We start from the raw sequence: 22,796 nt of genomic DNA, 5'->3' as shown, positions 1-22,796 counted from the left end.
GCAAAGAGTTGTTAACCACAATCAAAACAGCCAAAACGAATACCTTGGTCACATTATGAGGAACAGCGAAAAATATGGGTTGCTGCAATTAGTTCTTCAAGAAAAAGTAGAAGGAAAGCGATGAACAGAAAGGCAAGGGATGTCCTGGCTGAAAAATCTACACAACAACCAAAAATCTTTTCAGGGCAGCAGTTTGCAAAATACAAATTGCCATGAATATCGCCAACATCCGAAACAGATAGGCACTACAAGAAGAAGAAGTCTCATTTCTAAAATACGTGACATTGTCTAATAGTATGTTTCTGAGTGTTCAGACTTCTTCTATGAATTGATCAATCTTTCTATTTCCGTACTTTTTGTTGTTCGGCAGCAATATAATTTTACGTATTTTGATAATAGGCTAATCATTACCAAAATATGTGTTTTCTTTTGTGTGGTTTGAGTGAGTGAGTGAGTGTGTGAGTTTCTGTCTGAATATGATGTTTCGTGAAACATCATACGTAGAAGAGGTTTGGGTAGAAAGAAGAAATCCTGGCTGAGAAACTTAAGAGAATGGTTTCAAATACCAGAAGCTGCGAACATAATACATGCGGCCCAAAATAGAGAAACCTATCGTTTGATGGTCGCCAACCTTCGGTAGAAGACGGCACATAAAGAAGAAGAATTTCATCAAAAGTAACCACTTCTTCTATCCATTCACTTACATATCATCATCATCATTGATACTACAGCCCTATAAAAGAGCCTCGACCTTCCAAGTCTATTACGCCAGTCAGTTCTATCCATTGACAACTATTACACCATCCCTCCATCTGAATTTTGGCCTACCCCTACTTCTACTTCCCACAGGTTGTGATATAAGGATTCTTCTGGGAGGGTTGTCCCGCTGTGATCTTGCCAGATGTCCTGCCCATCTTAGTCTTCCTATTTTTATAAGGGCTACGTCTTTACCACCAAATATATGTTTATATCTGTGATCTATCTCGTAGTTGTACCTCCTTCTCCAAACACCATTTTCACAGATGCCACCGAATATTCTTCTCAGGATCCTTTGTTCAAATATAAGCAGGAGGTTTTTATCTGCCTTGGAAATGGTCCATGTCTCCGACCCATATGTCAACACTGGTTGTATAAGGGTTTTGTATATGGTTATTTTTGTTTTTTGGCTTAAGTTTCTACTTCTCATATGTCTACTTTTAGCATTTGTTTGCTAGGATTATTCTTTGCTTGATTTTTTCCGTATTCACTTACATATTCTCTTTCAAATTTTTCCCTTTCTTCCCATTTGCCCTGTTTGACTTTCTCTAAATTAATTATCTTTTGTACTTCTTCTATTCACTCATTTTTATACTTTCGAGGCTTTCTATTCGTTTCAATCTTCATCGATGACACTCTCATCTCATTTTCAAATTCTTGCATCTTTATAGGTTTACTCTTTGTACAAATTTACAATGCTATTTAGGAGCTGAAAAGATTGCATGAATGCATATTGAAATCATGAGAATAGAAGAGACGATATGATCAGATTCTGGAAACGCACAAGTGGAAAATCACAAGATAAGTATACTACTCGGGAAATAATGATGGATCTCATGAATGTGGAATCGGAGCAATTGTATTACCCAAGGTTGCGGTGACTTCATTGCTAGCTTCAATAGGGTCAGTTAGTTCCTCTTCTACCTTTACTTTTATTATGTAGTTTTAATAGATATTTTTGATCGCTTTGATTATTCCTAAAGGCATCTCTTTTGCGTACAATAAGTGGATAACGTCCTTTAATTTGACCCGGTCAAATGCCTTCTTAAGGTCCACAAAACATAGATATGCCGGTTTGTTGTATTCTAATGATTTCTCTTGCACTTGCCTCAATATAAACATAGCGTCGGTGCATGATCTTCCCGACCTAAAACCTTGTTATTGTTATGTTCTGCCAGTTTTCATTCAGTTTATTGGTTATCACTTTGGTTGTAAATTTTAGTGTTGTGTTTAATAAATTAATTTCTTTAATTTTTCGGGTCCAATTAGTTTCCCTTTTTGACGAGAGGTATTAGGATGTTTGATCTCCATTCTTGAGGAATTCGGTTTTGTTCTATTATTTTTTGGATTAGTTTTAGTAGTTTTCCGAGCAATATTCTCTCTGATATTCTTTTTCTGTATAAGTTTTCGTATGAATGCACCTCAAAAATAGTGACAGTACCATGTTAAAGTCTTCTGTTTTAAAATATATGTTTTATGTATAAATTATGTGTGGCTAATAAAATAAACTATTAGAAGACTTTTTTCAGATAACAAAAATTAAATTATTTATTTATTTGTATTTGGGAAGTGACGTCTGAGTTAGAAATCTAAATAAAAGCAAAATATATTTAATTTATATAATATATTTAATAAGTATAAAGAATATGGTTTCAGTTATAATTGTATTCTTTTTAAAAAAATATAAAAGTTAACATAATAGTATTTGATTTAGAATAATTGCAGATGTTTGAATATTAAATAATTACAAAAGCTTAAGCTTTAAAGTTTGTGTGTTGTTAAAATAAAAATTATTAATTCTCTCTTTCATCAGTTCTACAGTGGGGCGTATGTGAACTTGTCCTTTACTAGCCTTTGTACAATTTGGCTCCAGTTACCAGATCCTTTTGTAGCGGAAACGTAAGTAAACCCTTAAAATTCTCATGCTATGTTTTTAGATTAATGCTCTATAGCGTATAAGTTGCAACTTAGAACACTCTAACATCTGGGCTATATGATTCGAGGCAAGATATAGTTTGCTACAAGAAATTATTCAAGGAACATAATAGAAAAACTAAGCGTAGGAAGAAGACGGACATCGTGTCTTCGAAATCTTCAAGAATAGTTTAATTGCTCGTCTAACCAGCTTTTTAGAGCGGCTGTAAACAGAATACAAATAGTCATGATGATCGCCAACCTTCGCAAGAACTCAGCACATTAAAAAAGGCCGGATCGTAAATGATAATTAATGTAAGAATTTCCCTTTATTAAAAATTTTAAACATAGCATTTGTTTAATGATAAATATTTCTTCAGCTACATCTTCGATTCTGTGAGTAACATCATTGTTTTAACCGTATCCGTGTAGTATAGCTTTGACTTTCCTATCGACTTAATTCATCTTGGATTTCCTCCAACGTTTTAGCACTGGTTTCGATAACATAGAATACCACAAATAATATAAATCCAGTGCAACAACCAGCAAAAATAAAGAACACAGCTCCTATTCCAATTGCTTCGCTTACTGGATTAAAGTATTGAGCAATAAAAAACCCTATAACGTAGTAAATAAATACTGAGAAGGACATAGCAAATGTTTTTACCCTTGTAACATATACCTCGCCACTGACAACCCAGCAAAGAGGGCCAACTCCAAAGTTATATGTGAACATGAATACGGCTAAGGAAACGATGGGTAAAAATTTTAATGAAGACGACATTTTTCCTGCATCGTCTAAAACACAATATATTCCCAATATGGAATCACAAATAATCATGCCTAAGGCTGAAAGTATTAAAAGAAACCTTCGAGTAAATCTTTCGGCCACAAACGGAGCTATGGAACCACTAGCCAGATTAAGCACCCCGAGAATAATTGAGCAAATTGCGGGTGATAAAGTTGAGCCTGTTTTATAAAATATGGTTTGGCTGTACATAGTTATACCATTAATACCAGTAAATTGTTGAAAAATGAGCAACGCATTTGCTATAATAAAACTTTTTTTAAAAGCTTTAGTTTTAAGCACTTTTATTAATTTTCCAGAGTTTTGTTGCTCTATTTGCTCCTTTATCTCTTTAATTTCTTCGTCAATGTTTGTGCCTGGATTTCTGTATATTTTTAAAGCATTTTTAGCTAAGCTTTCTTGATTCTTCATAAGATAGTAGTACGGCGTTTCTTCACAAAACAGGATCGTTATCAAAATAACTATTAGTGGATTAAGAGCTAGTATTATATTCAAAGTTGTTACTGGAACCCATGGCCCAATACAGTAACTGGCCAAAGAGCCTACACCCACCATCATACCTGCAATTGTAGAAGCAAAACCTCTGTTAGTTTTAGTTGATATTTCACTTAAAAAGGTTACTTGTATAACGGTTCCGCCTCCTAATCCTAGACCTGTCATGAATCTAGCCATATAATATACCGGAATGGTTCTAAATATTGCCATTGATAAATAACTAATAAGTACGGGAACTCCTACAACACAAATGGTGAATCGTCTTCCTAATACATCGGCCATATACGCAAATATCCAACAACCAACGCAGCACCCAAGTACCATTAAAGATGTCATCCAGGAAATTTCATTTGTAGTTGCTATTTTTCCGAACGGGTTATCATCCGTCAAATTTTGTAGTTTTGGAACGACTGGTGAAGACCAACTGATAGCAGTGCCGAACATAAAGGCCATCACTCCCACTAAAAAAAATATTTAATTTATGTAGTTTGTATAGAAAAATTTTTAGGCAAAAGCTTACTATAAAAAATTGTAATTATCAATTAACTAAGTCAAAAGGAAACACGATAACTGATATTTATAAAAGTGAAATATTTCTTTTAAGTAAAATTAGACAGTAAAAGTACACCAAGTGGGGCTTTACAATTAACATATAAAAAACCGAGTATTTAATTACACGAAAAAAATCAGAAAGCCTACAAATTGAAATGGGAACTATAAAATCAACTGAAACCTTCAAATACTTGGGAATTTCTTATCAAAAAATATATTTATGTTTAAAAGATTTTTAATATTGTCTACTATTGTTTAAGATTATTAACACAACGAAATATTTCATTTTGACACAATGGGTGGATCAAAACTCGGAATAAATATTTTCTGAGTTTTCTTAAATTGAGCACCCTGTATTTTAGTATTGTAATAAAATATTATTTTATGATACTTCATTATTTATTATTATTATAATTAATTAATAACATTAACAGCATAAATTGGAAATTTCTTAACAACTTGAGGTTTGCAGACGACATAGTACTTATTGCAGACCGGGTAGATCATGCCTGCCAACTTTTTCAATACCTTCAGAGCTCTTGTACACGAGTTGGTCTTAAAATTTCCGTTTTCAAAACACAATATATGACCAACCTTGTATTGGCCAAAAACATATTGCCTATCGTAATAGAGGACGTCCTCCAACAAGGTGTTTGGACAACAACAAGCGGATCCAACACAACTGGATTTAAGGTGACCAAGATCGGACGAAATTGAATTATTTACGGGAAGTCTATGTTCAGAAATGGACTCAATACGGCTAATGAAAATAATGTTAGTTATTAAGCATTCCCTACATAACTGCTTTATTGATTTTTTTTTTAACCAAATACAGTATAGCCCAAAATAAACAGTACTGAACTTGTAATTATTTTATTGTTTTAAAAAAATACATATTATTGACACTTTATAACATGTTCTAAATAAGCTTATCCTCTCTTAAGGCAGACTTCATACCGATATTCCAGTTTTATCGTAATGTTATGGAATAAAGGTTGTCTTAAGTCCGCGAAGAAGGCTCTAACGTCCTTTAACTCCTTGATGGTTTGTGATGCTCGTTTAAAAACGGCAGTTTTAGCCATGCCCCAAATGTATGCGTCTGGAGATGTTAACTCTGGAGAATGTGCAGGATAGGGGAAGTCAGTAAATCGTGAAATGAATTTGTTTGGAAAATGTCCCTCAAGAAATTGACAAAGTGCGACAGTAGTATGGTAAGTTGCCCAATCCTGCTGTAAAAATTGGTCTTGAAATGCCAAATTACGTGCACGACAAAATTGACGTAGATCAGGGATAAAGCGTGTTAAAATTTGTATGTACCTCTGTTGATTAAGTGTGACTTGCCTACCATTTTCTTCGTTAAAGTATGGACTAATGATTCCGTGTCCCGAAACTGCATACCAGACACTCACTTTTGCGCTATGTAAAGGAACTTCTTGAAATCATGAATGTGTTGCTTGTGTGAGTCCATTTCAAAAGGTAAAAGAAATAATAAATTAGATTACTCACAATCAATTTAATTTAACTAATCAGACGACCGGTTTCGCTTTTTACAATATGCAAAGCATATTCAGGTCACGATACAAAGTTAAATAAATGCTGAAAATAATAAATCCATATTAGGGTGTTGTATAATAAAGATAAAACAAAGATAGGTGATATAAATTATATAAATTACAGTAATTATGCCAATATTACATGTCTGTGGTTTTTCAAAATAAATAAAATGTTTAAGCAGACAAGGTAAGACCCACAAATTGGTAAAATAGTCCATTAAACTGTAATGAATTAATAAATAAACAAATAAATAAAACATTACTTACATGCTGGTACTCTATTAATTGATGGTTGAAAGAACATGGTTCAAACTATCTTGTATTGTTGATTGGAGAACTCAAGTCAACTATTGTAATTGTTTAACAGTAAACGGGGAAGTTCTTGAGGAGACAGATTTTATCCAATGAAGTAGAGATAGGTAAATGTAATTGTTTGTTTGATGAAAGTAATGTTCTATACCATTAAGTTCTTTAAAGTTATTTATATTTATTCTGGAGATATATTTATGAAATATGTGTTATTTATTGAGATTTTTATTTTTGTTTTGGAAGGTGACAGTTGTGAGACAATGAATAAGAATAGATGTACAAATTGTGTGGGTGTGCAATTATATCAGCTTGTAATTATCAAATTTCTTTGATAAAGTTATGTTGCAATATGTGGCAAATGGTTGTAAAGTCCAATATATAAAGTTAAAAATTAAAATTGAGACACTTTAAGACACACAGAAAACACTTAAAAAACGGGGGGACGAAACAGACATTAAATTTAAAAAGGGGAGGATTTTCACCTAAACGGAAAAAGGTGTCTACATTTTTTTGACAACAAATTTTCGTAATAATTTTAAGCAGTAGCTTTAAACATACGTAAGAGAATGTGGATGTGAAAGGAAAGGAGCAAGAAGGTGGTTTCCACGATAGTCAGAGTTAAATTTTATTTTCGGGGGCTATAAGGTGTATAAAACACCAGCTAAAACTACAGAAGATATGAATGAGAAAATTAGAAATGCATGTATGAAATTAAACAAAAATATTAGTTTCGACCCACCCTATATATCAAAATTAAATACTCCGCTTTGTTAATAATTTAAGACAATAGTAGCTATATTAAAAATCTTTTGAACATAATTTTTTTTTGTATATTAAATCTCTACAATTCTAAAGGTAGTTAATTTTGCTACGATGTAATAAAAATTATACCTCGTATAATACTACCACAACTTATATTGAAAAAACGAGAATATCAAAAAGAATACAAAAATGTAAAAATATACCGGTTTTTTCATTAAAAAAAGAGAAGTTTGTTCCACCCCGTCAATATGTGTGACCCTGTTATAGGCGGGCGGTTTACCCCTAAAAATACGCTTAGAAACGAAATATACCAACTAATTTTTTTTGCATTTCTACCATACCAAACCTTTTTTAATCGATTCTATTAATTTTTCAAGCTCAAATGTATGTTTTTTAATTTTTCTAAGTGTGCTGGAAATTGTTATTAACAAATAACTTTAACTACAAAAAAAATTTCCCTAATCGCTTCGAATAAAATTCTTTTATACTGTGTGAATTAGTGATCTGTGTGATTTTTTTTTTTCAAAAAACTATTAAAATTAATTACAATTCTACAAAAAAGTTTTATAATCTTTAAACCTTCACGTATAAGCAAGAATATTTTGACAATGTCTATCTTGGTAAAAACATGGTGGTTTTGAATTTAAACAAAGATTTCTAAGCGCCGTGACCATACACGCTTATTATCATATAGAGCGATAGATTGCTCGAAATGCATATTCGAAATATTTGGTTCCATATTTTGAGTAAGATAGAATCTATTTATCCTTGTCAAAATATTCTTATTTGTACTTAAGGGTTTAAAGATTATAAAGCTTTGTACATAATTGCCATTTGTTTAGTAGTTTTTAGAAAAAAATCCCAAAAATCACTGATTTTGGTATTTTTTTAACAAAAAATTGCAAATAACTCGAAAATTAGGCATAGTTCGAAAAGTTGTCAAGATAGAAAAAGTATTTATTTTGATGAGATACCTACGTCTAAAAAAATTTTACTCGAAGCGATTCCGGAAATTGTTTTTTGTTATAAGTTTTTGTGACAATTTGTAATGACAATTTCCGGCCTGCTTGAAGAAATTAAAAAAAATACATTTGAACTTGAAAAAATATATAAAATCCAATAAAAAATGTTTGGTGTGGTAAAAATGCAAAAAAAAATGGTCAAGAGTGTGTTACGCTATGTTGCGTATTATTGTGAAGTGTTATAATTGCAATTGTATATGTTTCATTTTAATTAATATTTTATTCAGTTCAATTTCTGATTTTATTGTAACTAATTGCTTTAGCTCTTTTTCAAAAAAGACTTTTCGGCGTTCCCGAATTTGAGTTAAATATATATATATATATATATATATATATATATATATATATATATATATATATATATATATATATATATATATATATATTGTTAAGATATGTAAAACTGAAAATAATATTGGTTTGCTTTGCATATATTTCAAAGTACAAAGATATTTCGAAGAAATGAAAGTCCATTATCCTGGATTACCTGTAGTAAACAAAATTTAAAGATATGCATAAATTATTTTCTTTGTAAAATATATTCGAGTGACGTGAGTGAGCTTAGTGAAATTGTGAACAACGCGCGTGGGTTTTCCAAATAGACTTGTACGTCAATATACAGTGAATAAGACAATAGAATAGAAATATTTAGAAAATATAATTCTCCGTTAGTTCTTAAGAATTTGTAGAAACCGATTAGCATGTTAATAGTTTTTAGGAAATTTATAATTGTAGGTAAAATTGTAGTTTGTTATCTAAATGGTAGATGGGGATAAGTGTGACGAACTTTGATTTTAGGAGATTGAAAAAAGTGGGATAGGTATTTAGGAATGAGAGTTTAGCTAGATTTTTGAGGGAGTAAAGATCAGTTGTTTTTCCAAGGGTTCAAAGGAACAGTCGTTGTTCTCTGGTGGTTCTCCAGAGGTAGCAAGCAGTAGAAGTGGTTGTTTGTGAGTTTTCTTGGAGTAAGTGTATCTGACGGAAGCTGATCCAGTAAAATATTGTAAGTTATATTTTTCTACTTATATTCCAAGAGTCACTGTTCAGGCCGGAATGAGAGATTCAGTTTATCGAGAGAAGAGGCTAGCATCATTTGAACGATACGTGCATTTGAAGGAGATCATTAAAGACGATAGGCTCGAAATAATTTGTTTTAAGATTGCTGGTTACCTAGTGGACTGCTAAGAATGGATAGTGTAGGCTACAAGGAACAAGGATTTGGACAACTCATCATCAGAGAGATAGTTTTATCATTCGTCAGTTTTTCTTTATTAACAACACATTTTTTAACAATTGCTTTAGAAAAGATAGGAATATTTTGATCAGAAGATTTAGAACAACAATTTTGATTTAAAATTTTAATTTATATTGTATATACCATTAATTTTTGAAGGTTCACGTACGTAGAACAAAATTTTGATAATCATTATATGAGATATTTTTTATTGAAGATATTTGAATTATATTTTATTGAAGATAAATTAAATAGTGTGATAGAATCATAATTGCATCATTTAAATAACTAATTAATTGCTTGGCGCACCTCAGACTTTTAATATCACATTAATATATACTTCAACTTTTTTTTGTAACTTTTTAAAATAGTTTAATATTAAAATTATTTTATTTTAGAAGTTTTATAATAACTATTAATTTATTTTAACTTAATCATTTTAATTAATTAATGAATTAATTTAAAGTTTGAAAATGTAGTTTTATTTAAAATGACGTATAATTTGAAAAAAATGTAATGTATATATAAAATATAACTGTAAACATTCCATATGCTTTCTTAGTTGACTGATTTTAATTTTTAAAAATTTGTTTCAAAACTTGAACCTTTCTTTACAAGTTAAAGAATTTCAAACTCCACAAGGAATCTACGTTCCTGTATTTGGCTGTATACCATATATTAAAAAAATTTATTAAAATCCTTTGTAAAAGGTATATATTTTTAAAAACCCAAACGGGCTGTGTTAGACAAAACGTTTTCGGTGGATCCACCGTCTCAGGACTTGCAACTTCAACGTGGAGTCATATGTCGCCATGTTACCTAATCCAACGGTAACTCTAACATCCTAATAATTTATAAAATATAATGTAAAACAAATGTAACTAATTATTTGTTAACGGGTTTTTACCCATGTATTTAGTGGCTACATTCATGTACTCCTAGACACCGATGATGGAATAATGGATTCCGAAAACGTTTTGTCTAACACAGTCCGTTTGGGTTTTTAAAAATATATACCTTTTACAAAGGATTTTAATAAATTAATTTCAAACTATTTAAACTCCTTATTTTGCGCTTAGCATAATTTTGAAAATTCATTTTTTTTTCGTACCTTTCATTGCAAAATTATTAAGCACAAATTATTAAACCTAAGGAAATTTAGGCTACGTTCCAGTCGTATTTTAAAGTTTCTCTAGTCGGAATATGGAGGTCTGGAGGATGTAACTTAGATTAAAGGTGTCGAAAAAATTTAAAGGAAAAGATTTATTTTTTGCACTTTTTTTCCCAATTATTGCTATTTTTTAAACATTTAACAATATTTTTTTAATTTCTAGCTAGTCAAGTATTCTGTAAAATTAAAAATTGAAACTTTTACCTTGTATATTTTGTTTTCTAGAAGCAATATCTCTTGAGTTACAGGCAAAAATTTGGGCACAAAAAGCAAAAATTTTCGATTTTTTTTTAGGTTTTGTTGAAATGAAAGTGTGTACAGTGTTGCAGTAATAGAACAATGGTGGAGCTTGAAATGAAAAGAAATTCAGTTGTCTACTTTCATTTCAACGTGTTATTATCTACGGAAAGAGTGCAAAAGATGGTGTTTTCAAGGGTAAACTGTAGAGGTATTGTCGGAATACAAGTTTATTCCTAACATCATCCAATAGATTCTTGTAAGCTTGAATTTGAAATTTACCTAACTCGCCTTCAAAGAGAAATCTCCTTACTTCTCGTTGCTTCATATAGAGGTCAAGTTATCAAAAAATAAAAATAATAATAAAATAAAATAGCTAACGATCAATGAATTATACATTAGTTGGAAAAAAGAAATTATTGAAAAAGTATTCAATCAAGTAGTAGTTTTCTTATAAATTTAGTATATAACACAGAAATATTATGAGAACCAAAAGATTACAATAAAAATGAAAAGATTAGAGCAATAAAAATAGTAGAATAGAATAAGAAACAAAAAGAAGCAGATGAAAAATCAATAAGAAAAGAAACATAATAATGCAATAATAATACAAGTGAACAAAATAAAAATAGACAGAACAGGTAAAATTGAATAGGGAGAGCATATGAGAAAGAAAAGTAAATAAAATAAATAAATACATTTGAAATACAAATTGGAGCTAGTATATAAAATACACATAACTTTTTAGCCTTAAATAGTGCAGTTTTAGTTGACAATAATTTAAATGGATAAAATTTTGTTGCACAATTAAAATAAAAAATATATAGAATACTAGTATAAAATAAATTGTAAGATTATAGTACAATATAAAAACGATAGCAAATTGAATTATTTAATACAAAATATAGAAAGTTTTTCCAATTGGTCAATACTGAAATAATTCTCACCTGCAGCTACTCCTGCTACGAAATTATTAACTAGACCAAACTTAATTATCATCTTGTTTCACTTGGATCTACTCAAGTCAAGTATAAATAAATATCTGTCTGGAAAAATGCTCTATTTGGTACATATACTCTACTTTCCATCTTATCGAATCGACACTATCATTATCGAAAATCTGTTGTGATTACAATTGCTGACTATAAAAGAATTGAATTGTTTTCCTACTTTTTAATTGGTCACAGAAATATAATAAGAAAAAACCAGTTATTATTTAAACTTAAATTATAATATTCGTATCACTAGCTGCCTTATTATACAGGGCGATTTCTGTACATATATATATATATATATATATATATATATATATATATATATATATATATATATATATATATATATATATATATATAGATAATAGAAATTTAAGATTTTAATTAAGATAAAGATTCGGCAATCAAAATAAATGCAGATTTGAAGTTTTGCAAAGTCATACCGGTTAAAGGTTCACATTTTTTAAGATAATCAACTGAAATCTAAATTTTAAACGCGGCCTACGCGAATCTACAAACAGTTATTTGCGAAAAATGTTCCAAATATGATTCTAACCCACATATCAAATTTCATGACAAAATTAGCGCTTTAGTTTTTTCATTATTATGGTCAACACCTACACAAAAGTATTTGTTTATTCGATAAGATGGTATGTCATGGAAATAATTTGACTCGTGTGAAATCATTAATGTCAGTCAGATTAAACTTTCAGTTTATTACATTCAGTGGAGGCTAAGACTAAAGCGGGCCCTAGATAACATTGTAATTCCGGACCTGCTTTTCAGTCATTACACATACTTTGATTTTGGTAGTTTTATTTCAAAGCATATAAAGTCTGGCAAATAATAAATGAAACTATAAATCACAAATCACGCGTCGTAAGTGCAGTTGCAGACCAAAAGTTGCAGACCAAGTCCCTAATGAAAACCCTAATGAGCAGAACGCCAGCTACTCATAACACCAATGCTGAATGGATTGAAGACACAACGAAGAAATGTCAGCATTACAATAATATTCCTAACGAACCCTTTACCACTGAAGAAGTCTCAAATACTATCAAAGAGCTTCATAACTGGAAATCTGGAGTAGACTGAGTTCAAAATTTCTGGCTAAAAAAGTTTTGGAGTGTTCATGAGTGTTTGTCAATGTTGATAAATCATGTTATCTCTAATAAACAGGAAACACCATCATTCCTTACACAGGGAACCACTTATCTAATACCAAAGGATCAAAATAACACCCAAGATCCAGCCAAATACCTCCCAATTACTTGTCTTCCAACTTTGTTCAAATTGGTCACATCTTGTGTAGCCCGGCGTATCCACCAACACTGTGCTCTAAAGAATATCATAGAGCCTAAACAGAAAGGATGCACTAAGGGTTCCATGGGTTGCAAAGAACAACTTATTATCGACTCAGTCATTTCTAACCAGGCATACACAAAAGAATGAACCTTTTTACTGCCTTCATTGACTACAAGAAGACCTTTGATTCAGTGCCGCATGAATGGTTTATAGATATATTGAAAATATATAAAGTCGATAATAATATTCTGACCTTATAGACAAAACGTTTTCGGTGGATCCACCGTCTCAGGACTTGCAACTTCAACGTGGAGTCATATGTCGCCATGTTACCTAATCCAACGGTAACTCTAACATCCTAATAATTTATAAAATATAATGTAAAACAAATGTAACTAATTATTTGTTAACGGGTTTTTACCCATGTATTTAGTGGCTACATTCATGTACTCCTAGACACCGATGATGGAATAATGGATTCCGAAAACGTTTTGTCTAACACAGTCCGTTTGGGTTTTTAAAAATATATACCTTTTACAAAGGATTTTAATAAATTAATTTCAAACTATTTAAACTCCTTATTTTGCGCTTAGCATAATTTTGAAAATTCATTTTTTTTTCGTACCTTTCATTGCAAAATTATTAAGCACAAATTATTAAACCTAAGGAAATTTAGGCTACGTTTCAGTCGTATTTTAAAGTTTCTCTAGTCGGAATATGGAGGTCTGGAGGATGTAACTTAGATTAAAGGTGTCGAAAAAATTTAAAGGAAAAGATTTATTTTTTGCACTTTTTTTCCCAATTATTGCTATTTTTTAAACATTTAACAATATTTTTTTAATTGATGATAATGATGATGATGATGATGATGATGAATATATTAGATATAGTTTATAAAATATGTTTGCGCTCACATTAATAATATGTATAATGAGCGGATGTGCGGAAGCTGACTATATACCTTAAGATGTAAAATACTAAAATAAGTATATACTTTTTATTTCAGAATGATATTTAATTATTCAGTATGTCAATAGAAAGAGTGCTAGCAACCGCAGATGCTTGTTTGGTTTGTATGTACATAATGTCTTTTAAAAACATGTCATGACAAGAAGTTACACATCGAGTCATGCATAACATAAATCATATTGTTACAAAATACAATACTCCTCACAATTATTTCTACTTATTGCGTTTACGGCAGTAAACAGAACGAATCGCAATTATCAGGATTCCAAGTTTATGTCTGAGAAAAATTTAATTCTCAATGCTCTGTTATTGTTTCGAAATGTGTTTACACAGCAAAATAAACACACAACAGATGAATCAACAGCTGAATCAGCAGATTACTACAACTGCACATAAATCAAATACTTTCATTTTATAAGCGTCAATAAAAAACTAAAAATTCCGTCAAAAGAAGAACTGGAATACAAAGTAAACGTTTAACTTGCATGGTATGGAACAGAAATGACAACACAGCCCAACAAAATGAAAAAATTTGTTGTTTGAGAAATAACGAACTGTAAATTTTTTTGATGTTCTGATTTCAAAAGTAACTTCTTTTTCATAGTAGTATTTTTTTGAAAACGATGGTATTATTTTAACTTCGCTCGAAAAGATATACACAAAGGCACCTGGAAATCGGACAGACCAGACGGACTTATAGTAAATATGATATATAATTATATTGTAGACTCAAGACACCAAGCCAATATAATAAAGGTTCGCACCAGAAGAGGAGATCTGAGGTCCTGATCACTACTGGATCTAAAGTAGGGTAAGAGCCAGAATTTTAAACGTTTAAAAAAGGAAATAGGTTGTAAACATTAACGATACTATGTAGAAAAGAACAAAAACGAATGACTATTTTGACGAAGAATATCAGATTATATTAGAGAGAAAAAACAGAGCATATTTAATGATGCAACAGGGGTACAGAACTCGACAAGCAGAGAAGGAATATAAATAACTATGTAAGGAAGAAAAGAAAATCCACCACAGAAAGAAGAAAGAAACTATGAACAAAGAACTTTAAGAACTACAAACTCTCAGTAAGCCAATAGAGAAACTGGGCAAAACAAAAAGGAATTCAAACAAAAAAGTAAAGAGATAAGGAGGGTAATATATTGACAAAAAACAAGAAAAACTAAGAAGATGGAATTGCTGAATGAGATCAAAAATGTTTTAGCTTATATTGATATATTAGATGTTCGTTTGTAATACTCCATTTAACGTTTTTTGTAAAAATATTGCTTTTTATTATGTGTTCCTAATATGCCATACGCTAAATAAAAAATAAATTATCCGCTACTGATACGCTTCTTGGTAAAATTCATAAAGGTATGTACAAACCAGACAACAAAATGTTGCCAACTGTTGACAACATATTTGTTGGACACAACAACTTGAGTCTGGCTACATGTTGTCACCAGTGTTGTACGTCCAAACCAAAACCAGTTGAAAGTTAAACCTAAATGCAGTGTTGGCGAAAATGGACCCCTCTACGGCTGCTGGTGTTAGTGCTGCTTTTATAATAATAGCTTCCCATGACCAGAGACGAAAAAGAATCTGGTGGTAGCAACAGTTCTTACAAAATGGGACAAACCTATGGTAACAATCTAATGGCGGAGCTACTCCTGAACGATGATAGTTCGTTCCGCAATTTTGGCAGACTTACAAAATCTGATTTTGAAGAAATTCTCTGTTTGGTTGCCCCTAAAATCATCAAAAAGAATACGAACTACCGTGCAGCGATTCCCCCATCAATAAGATTGATGGTCTCTCTACGATATTTAGCCACAGGAGATTCGTTTACGAGTTTAATCTACCTGTTTAAAATATTTAAGCACACAGCCTCCTCAATTGTACCCGAAGTATGAGAAACGATCATCGATGTGCTCAAAGGATATTGTCAGGTAAGGAAAAATGAAACAAGGCAGTTATTTATTAATGTATTGTCAATACAAGTAGATGCCTAGTGTTTACAAAAAGGTTTAACGAGAAATGTTTTTGGGTAAAAGAAATTCGCTGCATTCTGCCAATAAGGTGGATTGAGACTGTGGCACATTCAAGTGCTGTTGTGGTTGCTGGTGTTGTTTCTGGTACGGCACTTAGTGAATATGATTGCAACGGCATATGAAAAGAATGTGTTGATGAGTTCGGTAATGGAGACGGGTGGGGTGATGGACTAGATAATGGGATTGAAACTGAAGACAATGTAGGTGACGCTTGCCAAGAATAGTAAGTGGTTGATTGATGTGTAGCATCCCTATTATGAGCAAATTCTCCCATCTCTAGTTGAAAAAGTATGCTGTCTATGCGATTTTTTGCTATAGATATGGCTCGAGTATTTTGATTTGCGCCACGCATTCTACTGGCCACGTTTTCGCCATATACGGCAAAGTCATCTTTCAATTTCAAAGCATCTTGGACACTTCGCATAAAATTATAAGCTTCGTCAACCCTGCCATCACTTTTTGATGTTTTGAATCGGTTCTTGGATGCTGAAGTGTCTACGTCCGCGTTCGGTGGAGGTCTTATTGACTGAGAATTCTGGAAATGCGGCTTTGCCTGGGAAGTTGACGCTTCCGATAAAGGTCTTATTGGTTCAGCGTTCGATGACTTCGTTGCTATAACAGGATCACCGCCATCTTCAGTTTTATTTTCCTCGGCGTGATGTGGGGATAATATATTCAGGTCGTCGTCATCATTGCTATTCTCTTCTTCGTCGTTTACCTACAACAAATTTAAATGGCAAAAAAACTTTTTTGCTTTAATGTAACTTTTAATTTGACAAACCATTCATTTGCTTTTGAGGAAGCAATAAAATGAGGAAGGTTTTCTTAATTTACAGCGCATACCGTGGGGAAAGTACCGTGGCAGGATAGATTTGCCTAAGTTTCTTTAGTGTTTATCTTAATTTTATGTTCTACTACCTTTCGAATATCAGTGATCATATATTCTGCAATATGTATTGTAAAATAAATTCTTATTAATGTGTATTGTTGGCTTTCATTTCTTTTTAGATTTTAAGCAGACAATTAAAAAAAACCAAAAAAAAATAACTGGAGGATTTTCGAATCTTTTATACATACATGCATGGTTACATACAGTCATACAGGCTAAACGTATAACCTCTTTTTTAGCCGTTTATACATAGTATGAGCTATTGACATTGACAAAAATAAATATAAAAAAAAATAAAAGTGAAAATTAATTCGTGTATAATGTATAGGCCTGTCTTTAGATGCCATTTTTTTAAAGTGGGATAATAAAAATAAATATCTACCTCCATAGTGCTGTGACTACCTCTAGAAGTGTTGTTTTCACTTAAAAACATCATCATCTTGTATCCAAACCATATATTCTCTTCCGAAATGCTGCTTGCTCCACTTTTAGTTTTGTACTTAATTTTCTTTCGCTCCCTGAAAGTGGATGAAAGTTTCATCATATTTCAGATTTCTATCTCGATATTCTCGGCATGAAATTTCCCATAGCGAAGGAAGCGTATGTAGCATTTCAATGAGTTCGAACACTTGCTCTTTGGTCTATAACATGTTGGCTCTAAAGAGATAACAAGATATATATATAAGTCTTTTATTCGACGTTACTTGTTGGCCACACCGTCCAGAGCGATGTTTTCCGTTTGAAATGGAAAACACGGATACATGCAACACTCAACAAAACTCTTTGTTGTCTTGCTGCACAACATCGCCGCTTTGTTGCCGTGTATCTATCAACTTGTTGCGAGTTGATGGGATACATGTTGGCAACAGTGTTTCAACATGTATCCAGGCCATTCTTGGCCGGTCTGTACTTACCTTTAAGGTGTCGTTATCTGTACACTAGAGACAAAAGACAAACAGTTTAAAATTATTTCGAAGCTACGTTGTGGGCAATAGCAGGAGACGGAATGACTTGTGGTCCTAACGGAAATATTTAAGTGACATCTGACATATGACAACTTAGATGAACATTTACCAAAAGTCTAACTGACCACTAAAATAGAAAAAGCCAAGTGATGAAATATCAAATTATATTAATATGTAGATTGTATGATCCAGATCTCACACTCAAACCTGTTAGTGATAATTTAATTGTTAATTTGGGGACAAATGAAGTGAACATAGAGTGTAAAAACTATTTCGGTTCAAATTTAGTACAATTTAAATTAATTTGTGTATTAAGACAGTGAGAATTTTGTTTGTTTCTTTCGTAATCTCCAAATCTTCTAATAAGTCCAATCCAAATAGTTTTTGTTTCTACTAATGTCATGTAAAACAGATGAACCGGTATTGCTATTAAAATTATGTTTACTGGACGGTAAATGGTGATTAAAAGTTGAAGAGTTTGGTCTGTTCAAGTGTTTGTATGCGATTCTAGTAGAACACTTTGTCTATTTTATTTCAGCAGTAGATAAATTTTTAGGTACCTATTTTTAATAAATAAAAATGTCTCAAAAACTGACTGTCCCTTTCTGTTCACCAACCACACAATTTAACCATTACAAAATTATCATATTTGCTAATACAACATGCAAATTAAATTTTATCTGCCCTCTCTTCAGACCTCCTCAAATATTTCATTATCAAGTTTCAATTGCCTTCCCCATGGCACCGCTGGTTTTGTAGTTTTTTTCAAGCAGCATCTGAAAGCAAAATTAATGTACATTCATAAATTGAACAAACTAATTTCAGATGTAGTTCATTATACTTTGCTTATTGTGAATAAATCATCATTCAAAGGCGTAAAATTAAACACATGAATTTCAAGTGCTGTGGTTTTAATGACTCTCACCTGAACTAGAAGAATACCAACCCAACCATTGGTATTTATTTCTAATGACCAAATGAGCAGTAATTACACTTTAATATTTAAAAAACAAAAATAACAGTGTATAAATAAAATATAAGGCCAACAACTGAAGGCAAATAAGAAAGATCAGGGACTTCTTTATGAATTTTTAATAAATCACCTAGTATTAAAGGACAAAGTTCAGTTGCATAGCTTATTGGAAAAATTAAAAACATCTTGATAAGGTTCTCCAGAATTCTCGTTACAACCATATTTAGACCCTTCTTCAGTTTAATTGAAAGAAGAGCTTTGTAAATGATCACCAGAATGGTCGTCCACGTGGTAATTTGGATTATTTTAGGTATTTAACATGTTAATAAAAAGTTTAAATCGGAAGTATTGTAACCTGAACTATTTGAACTGAAACTCTCATCAAAATGATCAGTTAAGGATTCCGAAGAAAGGTTTGAAGGAGATGGAATATCGGGGCTATTAATAATTTCAACAATATTATCTACGTTTTTCGTACCCATTCTGTGTTGATGACGCTTAGAAACAAATCGTTTACTTTTAAACATAACTAATTTTAGAAAAAATTACACTTACCTTTTTGTAATAAAATAAAAACCAAACTCGGAAGTAACCTAACAAATGGTACCAAACCTTTAACGATATACCAATGCTATAACCAAAACAAGCATCAAAAAAGGTTGCTAATTCACACCATTTGCACTTTATACTGCTTAAATAGATGGCACTATATACTGTGCCATTTGTTTAAATAGGTATGACATGACAATGACAATTAGAAATAAAATATAATCACCATTCATTACTTTGCCCAGCCAGAGTATATACAACCATTTGTTCATCTTTTCAAAGATGATTTCAAGATTCATTTTGTTGATAAAAATCATATTTATACTCATTAGAATTAGCAAATATATATCATCGTGATAACTAGAATAATAAAACAATTGTAACGAATTATCTAGAAATAAAAGATTTTTACAATTTACCTAAAAACAAAAACATGTTTTGGATATATTAAACTATACAATTTTTAATTAATCATGATTTAACCTTTTCGATTTTAATTATTTTATTAACGTAAATAATTTATTATTCTATTAAAATATTTATCATTTAATCCCATAATTGGTAAATGTCGGACGTCCAGAAAACGTCTGAGTTCGGACGTCCAGGGAACGTCCAAGTACGGACGTCCAGAGAACGTCCATATTTAGTCCACCCAAAGTACGTCCCACTTCGTACGTCCAAAGTACGTCCATTTTACGTCCAGGGACGTCCGGACCAAAACTGGACGTATATTGGACGTCCATAGGACGTCGTGTGTTACTAGGGGTTAAATGCTCAAAGAAATGAACTTTGAAAAATTAAAGGCAAATATCGAGCACAATTTTAATAATCAAAGCTTGCCCAAGTACTTTCGCTTTCTACAGCATCATCAGGGGCATTTCGTCAAATTTGGGCTATCCAACAAGGGCAGAATGTAACAAACATGAAATTAAACACAAATTGTACATAACACTACACTAAAACAAGGACAAACAGTTTAAAATTAATTAAAAATTATTCTACGCTACATTTTTGTCGGCAACAGGAGAGAGAATTTCTCTCCTGGTATACCTTTCTTTTGTTAAAATAATGTATCTTTAATATTTTTTATCACAAATAGCAGTAACTTGAAAAGCAAAAAGTTAAGTGCAAATGTATGCCACATATGTGGCATTTATGTAGTGCCCTCTACTAGCTACATCAAAATATGCATCAAATTATAATTGCTCATATTTAATAGTATCCAGTTATAAATTTTTATACATAAACGTTTACAAACATGAAAGTTATAGCGAAAAATAAAATTTTAAATTTCCACTTTAACACCCTGTATCTTTCTTAATATCAACAATTTATTAAAGATATTTGGCTTAAATCGTAATATTTGAAAATGTAGAATCTGCAGTTTCTTTTTGTACAATTACTTAAGGACCACCCTGTATAGACTATGCGAAGAAACAATACAGAATATAGAATCTGCAGTTTCTTTTTATACAATTACTTAAGGACCACTCTGTATAGACTATGCGAAGAAAAAATCAGCCGTACACACTTTGGTTTTCGGAACGCAGTTGGCACAAGTGCAATTGCACTCTTTAGCATACAAGTGCTATTTTAACGATGTAGAGATTAAAGTATTTAAGAAGAGTAAATTGCGATATTTAGGCATGCTTTATTAATTACCATAAAGCATTTAATACAGTTAAATACGACAAGCTGATGGAGATATTAACAAATATTGGAATAAACACCTGTGATCTAAGAATTATTAACAATCTTTACTGGAATCAAACATCGTCTATCCGTACACAGGCAGGAGAATCCGATGATATCAAAATTAAACGTGGGGTCCGACAGGGATGTATACTATCATCCTTGCTGTTTAACATCTAATACATAAACATAAACTAATATAAGTCAGCTCAAATTTTTGATGCCTTTGCTTATTCGTCCGCCATTTGCTTTTTTGGCAGAAAGTGCATTGTCTAGGTTACAGCATAATGTTGTTTATTCAATACTATTAAAATGATAATTGCGTGAAGTGCTTTCATTTTTACTAACTGGTTTAAAAAAAGTGCTTCTATTTATTTTCACCGGTAATAAACATTTTGTATTAATTTGTTCTGTTATATAAAAAGAATAACTTGTGTTCTGTCCTAATTTCTCTTTGAAGGATACAGTATTTTTAAAAGCTTGGTGTTAAATGAATATATCGAACATATAACAATTTGACATATACACAACATATTGAAAATAATTTGCCAATATTGATAACAGTGTAAATATTTAAAATGGCAGCAGTACTTAGTGCTTCGTGCGCATAAGGCATATCTAGTTCCAAAAAAGACTCCTCGAAACAATAGGTACCCGCCTACAATGAGATCGAAGTTAGTCAACATCTTTGTTTGCAGAAGCCCTAAAAAAATCCAACAAGGAATATTCCACAAACATTCATGTCTCTCTCCTAATCTGTCAAAGATTTGTTCCGCTCTTGATATAAGAGCAATAAATTATAAGTTCGTAGTGCCCTTTTTGTGGAAGCCAGTAAGTTTTAGAAGTTTTCGCATAGTTCTCTTCGTAGCCTTAGACACACATGGTTGTCACATCTCTACATTAAGGATCTTCGTGACAGTGACTTGAATGGCAATAGCGCACATAGACATTCGAAAGACTTGCATTAATTAGTAAATAGTATTTAGTCCTAGGAATTTTGTTGACTTGTTCTCTCATTTGTATTGACTTTATTTATGTTATTTGTAATTCTCTCTCTCTCTCTCTCTCTCTCTCTCTCTCACTCACTCACTCTCTCTTTAATAAATATTTCGTATCTTTGGATAGCTTTTTGAACTGGTAGTGTTTAAGACATTTCTATATTACAGGTAAAGGCTGTCATATTTGTATCCAGCAACCTATGTTATACACTTTTGAACGATCATAAGTGGTCCTTCGAGCCGGACATTAAGGCTCTTCTCTACCTGTAATCTCTTTCTTAGCACTTTGGTTGAAATATCCACAAAAATATCTTATAGATTTTCTCCACTTTTAATTTTTTGGTTTTCTGCAAATTTCGGACTTTTTTCAAAAATCGGTAACGTCGCATGCATAGGAAATTTTGTCAAATACACTTCATATCTTTATACGTCGGCTATCTCTTTGTTTTATTCCGACACAAGGGTTTTATTGCTATTAATAATAGTTTTTTTTTAAGTACCAAATTTCTTATCGGTTTTCGAAAACTATGACTTGCATAAAATATTGTTTAATATCAGCATTTCCTATACTGTTATCTTAATTTTCATTTTACCGGC

At 31.5% G+C, this 22,796-nt stretch overlaps 1 protein-coding gene across 1 annotated transcript; it reads right to left on the bottom strand.

The window, feature by feature from the left end:
* Window positions 1–2,371: 2,371 nt before the first annotated feature.
* On the bottom strand, window positions 2,372–11,993 carry LOC140438353 (facilitated trehalose transporter Tret1-like). The gene is made up of 2 exons (XM_072528028.1): window positions 11,761–11,993; window positions 2,372–4,434 (listed from the first exon to the last, which is right to left on the bottom strand). The coding sequence occupies exons 1-2, from the start codon at window positions 11,810–11,812 to the stop codon at window positions 3,119–3,121; spliced, it is 1,368 nt and encodes a 455-aa protein (XP_072384129.1). The 5' UTR covers window positions 11,813–11,993; the 3' UTR covers window positions 2,372–3,118.
* Between the last annotated feature and the right edge of the window lie 10,803 nt (window positions 11,994–22,796).

Source organism: Diabrotica undecimpunctata, chromosome 4 (assembly GCF_040954645.1).
Source record: "Diabrotica undecimpunctata isolate CICGRU chromosome 4, icDiaUnde3, whole genome shotgun sequence".
NCBI classification, from domain to species: Eukaryota; Metazoa; Arthropoda; class Insecta; order Coleoptera; family Chrysomelidae; genus Diabrotica; species Diabrotica undecimpunctata.
Note: the sequence above shows the minus strand (reverse complement) of the source record. Positions and strands in the feature narration are given on the sequence as shown.

Coding starts and splice junctions, on each gene's coding strand:
- LOC140438353 (XM_072528028.1), bottom strand. CDS start 11,812: ATGATAATTAAGTTTGGTCTAGTTAATAATTTCGTAGCAGGAGTAGCT. Junction 4,435..11,760: donor CGTAGCAGGAGTAGCTGCAG/GTGAGAATTATT, acceptor TATTTTTTTTAG/TGGGAGTGATGGCCTTTATG.